We start from the raw sequence: 12119 nt of genomic DNA on the forward strand, positions 1-12119 counted from the left end.
TCGAACTCCTGAGCTCAAACAATCCCCCCGCCTCGGCCTCCCAGAGAGCTAGGATTACAGGCGTGAGCCACCGCGCCCGGCCTCATTTCTGTCAGTTTTTGTTTCACATATTTTGTGGCTCTGTTGTTTAGTGCATATGTACTTAGGATTACTGTGTTTTCTTGGTGGATTGACTGTTATATAATGTCCTACTTTGTATCTCATGAATTTCATTTGCTCTGGAGTCTACTTTATCTGATTATTGTTAATATAGGCACCCTGCTTTTCTCTGATTAATGAATACATGATACATCTTTTTCCATCCTTTTCCTTTCAACCTGTCTTTATTGTTATAGTCGAAGTGAGTTTCTTTTTTTTTTTTTCCTTTTTTGAGACAGAGTCTCACTGTGTTGCCCAGGCTAGAGTGCCGTGGCGTCATCCTAGCTCACAGCAACCTCAAACTCCTGGGCTCAAGCATTCCTCCTGCCTCAGCCTCCCAAGTAGCTGGGACTGCAGGCATGCGCCACCATGCCCGGCTGATTTTTTCTATATATTTTTAGTTGGCCAATTAATTTCTTTCTATTTTTAGTAGAGATGGGGTCTCGCTCTTGGTAAGGCTGGTTTCGAACTCCCGAGCTCAAACAATCCGCCAGTCTCGGCCTCCCAGAGAGCTAGGATTACAGGCGTGAGCCACCGTGCCCGGCCCGAAGTGAGTTTCTTGTAGGCAGCATGTAGTTGGGTCATGTTTTTAAATTTGCTCTGCCAATCTCCATCTTTTACTGGTGTATTTAGACCATTTACATTGAATAAAATTATTAATAGAGCTTAAGTCTGCCATTTTTTTTCTGTTTGCTTTTTCATGCGTTTCTGTTATTTGAACAGAATAACAGATTTATCTGTAAAATTTGTCAGTGTATCTTTTTGGACAGCTTTCTAGTGCTTGCTGTAGGTATTACATTATATATACATAACTTATCACTGGTCTACTGGTGTTGTCATTTTACCAGTTTGATAAAGTGTTAGAAAACTTACCTCTCTTTATGTTTCTTTACCCTTTCCCCTTCATAATATAATTGTCTTAAATATGTCCTCTGCATACATTTAAAAACACACAGAACATGTTTGTAATTTTTGCTTCAGCCGTCATACATAATTTAGAAAACTTGAAAGAAGGAAATCCTGTTGGTTTTACCCATATTATTGCTCACTGTGTTCTTTCTTCTTTCCTGATGTTCCAAAATTTTTTTTTTTATAATTTCTATTCTGTGTAGACAACTTTCTTTAACCAGTCTTTTAGGATAGATCTGCTGGTGATAAATTCTCCTTAGTTTTCCTTTATCCGAGAATGTCTTTATTTCCCTTTCATTCCTCAATGATATCTTCACTGGGTATAGGATTCTGGGTTGGCACCTCTTTTCTTTCATAACTTAAAAAATGTTTTCTGCTTCCTTGGATAACCTCCACGGATGGCCTCCATGGTTTCTGATGAAAAGTCCTCTGTCGTTAGAATTATTTTCCCACATAAGTAAGATGTCATTTTTCTCTACCTACTTCCAAGACTTTTTCTTTGTTTTTAGTTTTCAGAAATTTAAATACATGATGTGAGTTAGAATGGCTTTCTTTAGGTTAATCCTTTGAGGGGTTTGTATAACTTCTTGAATCTGTAGGTTTATATCTCTTGCCAAAAAATTTTCATATGTTATTTTTCAGTCCTGCCTTCTTTCTCCTCTGTTTCTGGGACTACAATGACAAAAACGTTAGATCTTTTGTTTTAGTCCCAAAGATCCCTGAGGCTCTGTTAATTTTTTCCTCTCAGTCTGTTTACTCTCAGTTCGGATTAGGTAATTTCTAGTGTTCTGTCTTCCATTTTACTGATTTTTGTCCTTTGTACTCTCCATTCTGCTCTTGGAACCCATCCACTGAGCTTTTTATTTCAGTTATTATATTTTTCAGTTCTAAAATTTCTATTTGGTTCTTCTTCATGTCTCCTATTTCTTTGCCAAGGCTTTCTATTATTTTATTTGTTTCAATGTGTTTGTAATTGCTTGTTGCAGCATTTTGTTTTCATGGCTGCTTTAAAAATCTTTGTTCGATAAATCTAACATCTGTGTCATTTCACTGTTACCATCTGTTGATTGTCATTTTTCGTTCAGTTTGAGATCTTCCTGATTTTGGGTATGACAGGTTTTTTTTTAATTGAAACCTGAGCATTTTTGTATTATGTTATATGATGTTGCATGTTATTTGAACCGTCTGTTTTAGCTGGCTTTCATTGACACCACTTCAGCAGGGGAAGGGGAAGCGCTGCCTTGATACTGCTCGGTGGAGGTAGAGTTCCAGGTTCCCTGCTTGGCCTCTGTTGACACCTAAGGTGAGGGCTCCTTTTTACTGCTGGATGAGGATGGGAGTCACAGTTTTACCATGATCTCCACTGACACGGCAAGAAGAAGATCCCCATTTCTGACCAGTGGAGATGAAAGTTCTGGGTCCCTTCTGGGCCTTCTCTGACACCACCCTGGCAAGGATATCGGGATTCCTTGGTCCAGCCTTGCAAGGGTAAAAGTCTGGGCTCCCAGCTTTTGCTGGCATGGGTGAGAGTGGGGCCACAACTTTTCCCTGTCATATTTGGTAGTAGTTGTTTAAAAATTTTCTGTCTTGCTACGCTCCCCTTTTCCTGATCCTCAGACTAGAGAGGGATTTTAGAGGGCTATGTTTGTCCATGCCCCTTGGCATTGTCAGGTTGCTGACTTCTTCAGCCCATGTCTAGGATAGATGAGGCAAAAAGAAAAACCTCGGAACTCATTACCATGTCATTCGTCGGGTCCTGATGTTCCCAGCTTGTCTGCCTTCTTTTCTCCACCTTTCAGAATACTCTTATATTTGTTATATATGTAAAATGTCCAGGATTTTTAGTTGTATTTAGCAGAAGGAATAGGGAAAAGTCCATTTATTCTATTCTGGAAGCATAAGTCAGCGTATGACGTCTAATAAGACAATTTTGTAAAATAAATTAATGGGAAAGAGAGGACCTTTCCTATTAGATAATTAAAATGTACTGTAAAACTATTATAATCAAAAGTGTTTGGTGCTGACATAGGAATAGGAAAATATATTAATGCAGACTAAAAGTGTAGAAAGAGATCAAGTATCTGTAGACATTTAAGGTATAATAGAGGAGGCACTTCAGGTAAGTGAGGAAAAGATAGACTATTCAGCAAATGATATTAGAATAATTAGCTATCCATTTGGAAGAAACGGAAGTATATATGTTAGAAATGCATAATAGACAAAGGGCTTAATATACTTTTAATACTCATATATCCTACAAATTCATTAGAAAAAGATGCATTATTTAGCATAAAAATATTGAAGATGTGAAGAGTCAACTCTTTGGTTTTAGATAACTAGAAGATAAAAAGAAATATAATACAAATGAAAACAAATAATGTACCATTTTTACCTGTTAGGGTTTGTAAAAATAAAAAGTATAATGTGTCCAGTGCTAGCAAGGGAAATAAGTACTCTCATATCCTCTTGGTGGGAGCATAAGTTGTAGCAGCCTTTTTGGAACATAATTTAGTAGTATCCATCAAAATATTAAAAGTTTATATGCTTGGAACAACAAATTCCACCTCTAGGAATCTGTTCTAAATAGCAAAAGAATTTAAAGCTGTATGTGTAAATGTTCTTGGAGCATTATTTATAATAATAAAAAATTGGAAACAACCTAAATATAAGTCAGTTGGGGACCGGTTGAATAAAATATGGTATATTTATACAATATGATAAAATAAAAAAGAATGAGGTATATATGTGTGTGATTGTGAGTGTGTGTAGATAAATATCCATGATGTATATTTAAATTATAAAAGCAAGTTGCAGATCAGGATTCCAGTGGTTACTGCTGAGAGTGAAATTGAATTAGAAGGAAGGGAAGGGGTACATAATGAGGGACTTTCAGCTTTACTCTGTATAATTTTATTTTAAGTATTAGAATTTAGGTGATTTTTACTTTTGGGTTTTCTGAATTTTCCAAACAAAATAAATTTAAAAAGCTAAATTATAAATATTTATTGCATGGATGAAATATATAAACCAATTGTGTATGTTGTTGTTTTAAATTACTATTTCACTGTTACAAGCTTTTTAAAGTAAATGCTGCAGAATATAGTACTCCTCTAAACTCTGTGAAGTGAGGAGAACGGAAGTATGGGGAAATCTTTTACCAGTGTAAGAACTGAAGAAGAAAGCAATGTGAATGTGTGCATTTGGAATTTTTGGCAAACTGCTGAGATCCATAGCTTGAGCCTTTCTTTTAGCCAGCTTGATGATATTGATGATAAGCAAGGACTTTCTTTTTGAAAATGTGTATTTCTTTTTTGTTCTGACAGAAATGACATCAGATGTACCATCATTGGGTCCAGCCATTGCCTCTGGAAACCCTGGGCCTGGGATTCAAGGTGGAGGAGCCATTGTCCAGAGGGCTATTAAGCGGCGACCAGGGTAAGTTTGAGTATGGTATGTTATGAATGTTTCTCCTATAAACCAACCTAATTTAGTTAGTTACTGAACCCACTTGGCTATTCCTGACTCTCTTTCTTCAACTGATTACTTACTACATTGCTGTCATATAAGTCTCCTTAGTCTCTGGATTTTTCCTTTTTATGTTCTTTACACCTGTGTTGTGGGGGAGATTTGTCTTTTTGTCAAATCGATGTTTTTATCTAAGTTCCCCAAAGCATTTCTTTTTTTAAACCAAGAATCTCTGCAAGGTAAAGGACTGTGGCTAAGCCCAGAGATGTCACTATTGCTGAGAAAACTACTGCTTTCATTCATTAAGCTTTATGTCTATATTTCAAAATCATTTTGATAGGCTTCTTTTCTGAATTTAGAGAGTGCTGACCTTACTGATTTCTTTTCTAATGTATTGATATGTTGCTTGATTTGGAATGCAGAGTCTATTCAATTCCAAAAGTACTTATTAAATGCCTAATTAGCGTATGGCATTGTGCCGACTGCGAATAGGATACAAAGATAAATAGGACACAGTCCTTGTCTCCAAGTTGCTTATGTTTTGACAGGAATAATCATTACACAAATACATATAATACAAGATAGAATATGCCAGGTTTTATCAGAAAGGAACAAATTCAGTGCTGTGTTTTTCTGTGTACAGAAATACATTTGGTTGGTAAAGATTGGGAAAAACTTCAGAAAGGAGGTTGCTATAGAGGGACCTGGATGAATGGGTTGTATTTTATCCACTTTTTGGTATTACATTTCCCTTTTTTCTTTTTCTTTTCAAAAATTGTATACTTAACGATTGTAACTATTTAAGTTTCATCTCACCAAAAGTAATTCAGGAGTGATCCGTGAGTTAAGTGGTAACATGAGTAACATACTAAGATTTGTTTTGTGTTCAAGAACTTTATACATTTTAACTCATTTATTGAGGCATAGGTGTATAAGTAACTTTCTAAGGTTCTAAAGCTAGTAAGTGGCAGATCTAGGGTATAAACCTTGGGAGTTTAGCTTTAGAGTCCACTCTCTTAAACACTGTTATTGTTACATATAATAGCAAACAGTTAGAACCAATATAAATATTTAAGGGATCACTTGAGCAAGTTACAGTATATTTAAAATGGACTAGTACATTGCTAGAATTGGCAAATATGTATTAGTACAGAAAAATGTTCACAATATATTAAGAGAGGTTACAATATTACAGTAATATTTCATTGTCAGAAAAAAACATATATAACACGAGTGTATAGCAAAAGCACTGAAAAAATACCCATCAGATTTCTGGGTGATGGGATTATGGGTGTTTTATTTTTTCCTTTGCTTTTAATTTTCCAGATTTTCTGAAATGAACGTGTATGATTGGTAATCAGAAAAATATATTAAAAGAAAGGTTGGAAAATGTAGAAAGTTAGAAAGAACAACAAAATGGCCAGGGGCAACTGCCGTCAGTTTTTCAGTGTACTTCCTTTAGTTTTCATACGTAAATTATTTTTAACAGTTATAATCATATAATTATACAGTTTTATATAGCCTGGTCTTTTCACCTAAGCATATATAATCTTTGTATTTTTACATATTCTATATAAGCATAATTTTTAATGGTTGCATAAAAGGATATACTTAATTCCTGTTTGGGGACATTTAAATTGTTTTGAAGATTTTGCTATTATATGTAATGCTGCAATGAACATCTTTGTACATAGACTTTGTTTTATTTCAAGTTATTTCTTTAGACTAAATTCTTAGAAAATTAAGTTATTGAATAGATGGGTAGGATTTTGACAGGTGATCAGGGGCTGCAGGAAAGAGGAAGAGGAATGAACACTTTTAGGATTGATGCTGTACACTTTGTATGCAACCCATCTAGAGTAGGCACCCATAATATCAGGTTATGCCACTAGTAGAATAAATGAGAGTGACCATAGGGTTAAAGTGATAACATAAGCAACGTTGTAGTTTAATAGAGTACAGAGATTAAAAGGAGATTGGCCTACTCTATTATATATAATCTTTCCTAATCCCCTGAAATGAAATTCATCTCTTCTTTCACTGCACATTTAGGTCATTAAATCTGAAATGTCCGATTTTGAATCCGAAGTTTAGTTTATTATATCTCAAACAAGAAGCAACACAATTAATCAAAGTATGTGCCTAAACTATCTAAACAGTTTTGCCACCTTAAAGGGGTATCCCAGAAGCAAAGAAGCCTGGAGAGCGAGTGGCAATGAAATCGCAAAAGGTGTTTTCCTCAGCTTGTTGAGAATTGAGTATTTTTCCTTGCAAGAAGTAGTCCACAGCCTGCAAGAAATGGTAGTCAGTTGGTGCAAGGTCTGGTGAATATGGTGAATGACAGAGAGTTTCCAAGTTCAGCTTCTGTAATTTGAGCAGCCTTGTTTGTGCAACATGTGGTCGACTGTTGTCTTGCAGGAGGATTGGCTTGTATCTATAGACCAATCTCGGTTGCTTAATCACAAGCATCCTCATCATTCTGTCCAATTGGTTGCAGTAGACATCCACTGTTATGGATTGACCAGGTTTCATGAAGCTGTAGTGGATAATACCAGCGCTGAACCACAAACACACCTTAGCTTTTTTTCATGAATATTTGGTTTTGGACTGTGTTTCAGCACTTCATCTTTATCCAACCATTGTGCTGAATGCTTGCAATTGTCAAAAAAAAATCCATTTTTCATCACATAACAATACAATGTAGAAATGGTTCACCTTCATGTTGTCACAGAAAAGAAAGGCAGGGTTTGAGACAATTTCTCTTCTGACGCTTGTTTAATTCATGTGGAACCCATGTATCCATCTGTCCAGCTTCTTTACCTTGCCAGTTTGTTTCAAATGGTCCAATATTGTTGGAATAGTAACATCAAACTTTGCTGCTAATTCACACATAGGTCGAGATGGATTCGCTTCCAGTACAGCTTTCAGCTCATCATTATCCACCTTGGTCTCAGGTCTCCCACATGGCTCATTTTTAAGATTAAAATCACCAGAACGGAACTTCTCAAACCATTTACGTACTGTGTGTTCATTAGCCATATCCATCCCAAACACTTCGTTGGTATTTTGAGCTATCTGTGCTGCATTGGTTCCATGATGGAACTCATTAAAAAATAACATGAATTTTTTACTTATCCATGGTTTCACAAAAATTGTTCTAAAAAAAAAATTTGATATTCCGATGATAATTGCAGTGATTAAAAAAAAAAAAATTTGACAGTTAATCACAAGCCAGACCATGCATTTGAAAGAATGAGATGTACCTTAATAGTAAAAATAAAACAAGAAGTGTCAAAGTGAAATGTCAGAGATATCAACTGTCAAACTTAGTACTTAAGGAAATCAGACATTTCATACTTAATAACCTAATAGCATGTTTAGCTAATAGCATGATTATGCTTGTCACATGGCACTTTTCCATTTTCACTTGTTTTATATTTGTATTTTTCCAGGCAGAGAGCCTTTTGAGGGCAAGGGTCTTGTTTTTACCTCATCTACCACAGTGTCTTAAATGTAGTATGTATTTCCTGTTCACTAGATGAATGGTAGAAAGGAGCATTATCTAACAACCTTCTTAGGTCTTAAGTCGCTCTCTCATGTAACATCACTGTTTTGAAACATGTTTCAGAAAGCTAGGAACATGGCTTAGAGTAGACTGTAGAAATGAAAACTGGACCTGAATTTTATTTATGTTAATTTTTCCTTCTCTGTTTTGAGTGAATTCCTGCTCTTTTTGTAGAGTTATAGTCTGAGGTAAAACTTTGGCAAAGGTCGACTGCTACCCTAGGGAAGTGTTAAGGTAGCAGTAGGTACTCTTTTTCTATTGCCCAGTTTGGCACTATGAGGAAAAGGTAATGTAGCTTTGTTTGACTTCTGCCCACTTCCTCTTTTCCTCCTTCCATTTCGGTGGGTGTACAGGTAGCTCGTGTTGAGAAATTTTAATTTCTTAATGTTCTGTATCAGTAGGCTTGCAATATTTATTGTTGGCTTTCCCCAGGCTGGATTTTGATGATGATGGAGAAGGAAACAGTAAATTTTTGAGGTAAGAGATTGAAAAACTTTCTCTAGGCTTCTGATATTAAAAATTAGTTTATAATCTTTGTACTTGCGACTTACAATATTTTTATACTTAGGCCTAAGGAAAGTGCTTCATGCTAACACTATAAATATTCATATTGTACTATATCCCAGAAAAATTTCAAGCATTCTGTTAACTCCAGAGAAAGGACCTCAGTGAGGAGTGAACAGAACATTTATAATACTCTGTATCAGTTATCTATTGTTGTTGCTACATGGCTTAAAAAGAACAACAGTTAATTATTTCTCAATTCTGTGGATTGACTCCATGTTTATTCTGCTGATCTCACCTAGACTCACTCATAAGACTGTATTTAGCTGGCTGGTAAGCTGAGAACTGGACTTAGCTGGGATAGCTGGATATCCCCTGTATGTGGTCTTTTGTCCTCAAGGAGGCCAGGCTGAGTTTCTTCATCTGGTGATGGCCACAGTCTACAGGACAAGTCCCAGTGTGCAAGTGCTTATTAAGCCTCTGCTTGTGTGACATTTGCTAATGTGTCACTGGCCAAAGCAAGTCATATGTTCAAGTCCTGAGTCGATGTGGGAGGGGACTACACAAGGGAGTAGATACTGGGGGGTGTAATTCACGGGGGTCTGGGGGGGGGTCATTAATGTACTACTCTGTTATAGCCCCTGATACCTTATGACTCTTCCTACAAGTAGCAGGAATTGGAATTTATATTTTTGTGTATTGAATCTTACGGAGCTTTAAAAATGGACTATTTAATATATTGATGAAGGGATTCTTTCAGAAAAACTGTCACAGTTTATTCTTGCTGAAGACCAATTGCTTGGCTTGTTTTCAAGTAAGAAAAGCAGTAAGACTCAAAGAAAGGGAGATAACTTTGACCATAACCTGCCTTTTTTCTTTCCAGGGTTGAAAGTATTACCTAGGTTATCTGTGTATTTCTGAGTAACAGATATTTGATAAATAAATAAAGGAGCCCTATTTTAAAAAAATTATTTGTTTATGTGGTTACCCAGATTTGATTTCATTTATTTGTTTTATTAATTAAATTTTTTAATTGGAAAAGTAATATAAATATATTTTATTATAAAAATTTCAAACAGGCCGGGCGCGGTGGCTCACGCCTGTAATCCTAGCTCTCTGGGAGGCCGAGGCGGGCGGATTGTTTGAGCTCAGGAGTTCGAAACCAGCCTGAGCAAGAGCGAGACCCCGTCTCTACTAAAATTAGAAAGAAATTAATTGGACAACTAAAAATATATAGAAAAAATTAGCCGGGCATGGTGGCACATGCCTGTAGTCCCAGCTACTCGGGAGGCTGAGGCAGGAGGATCGCTTGAGCCCAGGAGTTTGAGGTTGTTGTGAGCTAGGATGACGCCACGGCACTCTAGCCCAGGCAACACAGTGAGACTCTGTCTTCAAAAAAAAAAAAAAAAAAAATTTTGAACAGTACAAAGTTATATATAGTGAAAGTACATTTTCCTTTCACTTTGGACCGTAAGAACCCTTCCCTTTAGACAACTACAGCTTCCAGTTTGTTGAGTATTCTTCTAGAAATATTCAGTGCATATCTATTTGTATATAAATGCATGTGTGTGCACATATGCATACTGCTAATCTTCCCAGTTTTTGTTTTTACGCAAAGGATGTCCATTATTGTAAATTGCTTGCCATTGTTTTTTAATGCTTAGTATAGTCAGTAACATTTATCTTTTTTTTTATTATAGTAACGTTTAAAGTTAAGGTTTGTATTTCTCGCTACTGACTAGTTGATGAACCTTACCAGGTACTCTCGAAAACAACCATGACTTGGCCACCATAAAGAAATGGTTGCAAATGAAAGTAATTCTCTAAGAGGTCTCTTGAGACTTAATGGGTCTCAATAAATGTGAAGAGGGGAAGAGATTTCAATTTCAGGAGAAGGATAGACCTTTTCAAAGAGCTTTGTTGGGAATTCCTTCAATTGAAAATCCCTAATTACAATGATAGATGTTATTAGTGGAACTGTGTTGTGTGTATGAATGGTATGGAGGTAACCATTAGTCTTATTTATATCTATCGATTAGCTCTAACCCTGAATTATTGCTTCCACAAAATCCAGTAGTTACAACTGTATGCAAATCCAAAGAGAGGTTCATTTATTCTTTTCCTAACCATAAGAAAAAACTGTCACGGTTTATCTTACCAAGTGGGTCATTATGCCTGAGAAAAGAATCGCCAAATTTATTTGTTCATTAACACAATTTTTTTTAACATTTGGAGTTTTCTAAAAGTGTCAAGGCTTTGACACTGTAGGTTTAATATCAGGGTTATTAGTATCTAGAATAGTGGTTCTCAAACTTGAATGCATGTACAAATCTATGTGGGGTTCTTGTTAAGATGAAAATTTTAGCACAATAGATCTAGCACAGGGTCCAAGATTCTACATTCTGATAGGTTCCTAGGTAAAGCTGTTGCCTCTGGCCCATAGACCACATGTTGAGTAGGAAGGATCCAGAAGGCTCATTTTTGAGATTCAAGGTTAATATTTAAATTATAGGTCTCTTATTTCAGCCAAAGTCACTTATTGTAAGTTTGTAGTATCTGATTTATATAATGTTTTGCATCCTAGAAACAGACCATTTGTTCTTAAGCTGAAATGCCATCATACCTCCATATTGGCACATCATTCTATTAATATTTACATTGAAATAATCTGTAAAGTATTTTCAGCATACTGCCCAACGCTATGCATACTGGTATTTATGGCTTCCCTTTTCGAGAGTCAGAATCTTGTTTCAGTCCTCTTTACATCCTCTTACTTGTCTAGCTCATTGCCTTTCATACAGTAGGCACACAAAAACTATTATGTCACTAAGTCTGTAATGTCTGATTTTGAATCAGAAGTGTGGTTTATTATATCTTAAACAAGAAGCAGTACAGTTAATCAAAGTATGCACCTAAACTGTCACCACAGTTTTGCCATCTTAATGATAGCTTGTTTATGCCAGCAGTGAAGAAGCCTGGAGAGCGAGTGGCAATGAAATCGCAAAAGGTGTTTTCCACAGCTTGTTGAGAGTTGAATATTTTTCCTTGCAAGTAGTCCAAAGCCTGCAAAAAGTGGTAGTCAGTTGCTACAAGGTCTGGTGAATATGGTGGAAGACAGAGAGTTCCCAAGTCTAGCTTCCACTACAGCTTTCAGCTCATCATTATCCACCTTGGTCTCAGGTCGCCCGTGTAGCTCATTTTCAAGATTAAAATCACTAGAATGGAACCTCTCAAACCATTGACGTACTGTGCATTTGTTAGCCACATCCTTCCCAAACACTTTGTTCATATTTGGAGCTGTCTGTGCCGCATTAGTTCCATGACAAGATTCATATTCGAAAATACCATGAATTTTTGACTTATCCATCGTTTCACAAAAATTGCTCTAAAAAAATGTGACAGATAATCACAAGCCAAAATGTACATTTGAAAGAATGAGGGAGCAGCAAGGGCAACATACGTAACCTAAACATCTGTACCCCCTATAATATGCTGAAATAAAAAAAATACCATGAATTTTTGACTTATCCATCGTTTC

The 12119-nt window shown here is 36.1% G+C and overlaps 1 protein-coding gene across 1 annotated transcript in view; it reads left to right on the plus strand.

The window, feature by feature from the left end:
• The window catches only part of ARNT (aryl hydrocarbon receptor nuclear translocator), a 60655-nt gene that overhangs the window by 13624 nt on the left and 34912 nt on the right, over positions 1 to 12119 (plus strand). The window contains exons 2-3 of the mRNA XM_012658519.1: positions 4371 to 4482; positions 8510 to 8554. Coding sequence (XP_012513973.1) covers positions 4371 to 4482; positions 8510 to 8554 — 157 coding nt within the window. The remainder of the gene's footprint in view (positions 1 to 4370; positions 4483 to 8509; positions 8555 to 12119) is intronic.

This window comes from Propithecus coquereli, unplaced genomic scaffold (genome assembly GCF_000956105.1).
Source record: "Propithecus coquereli isolate 6110/MARCELLA unplaced genomic scaffold, Pcoq_1.0 Scaffold59, whole genome shotgun sequence".
Taxonomy (NCBI): domain Eukaryota; kingdom Metazoa; phylum Chordata; class Mammalia; order Primates; family Indriidae; genus Propithecus; species Propithecus coquereli.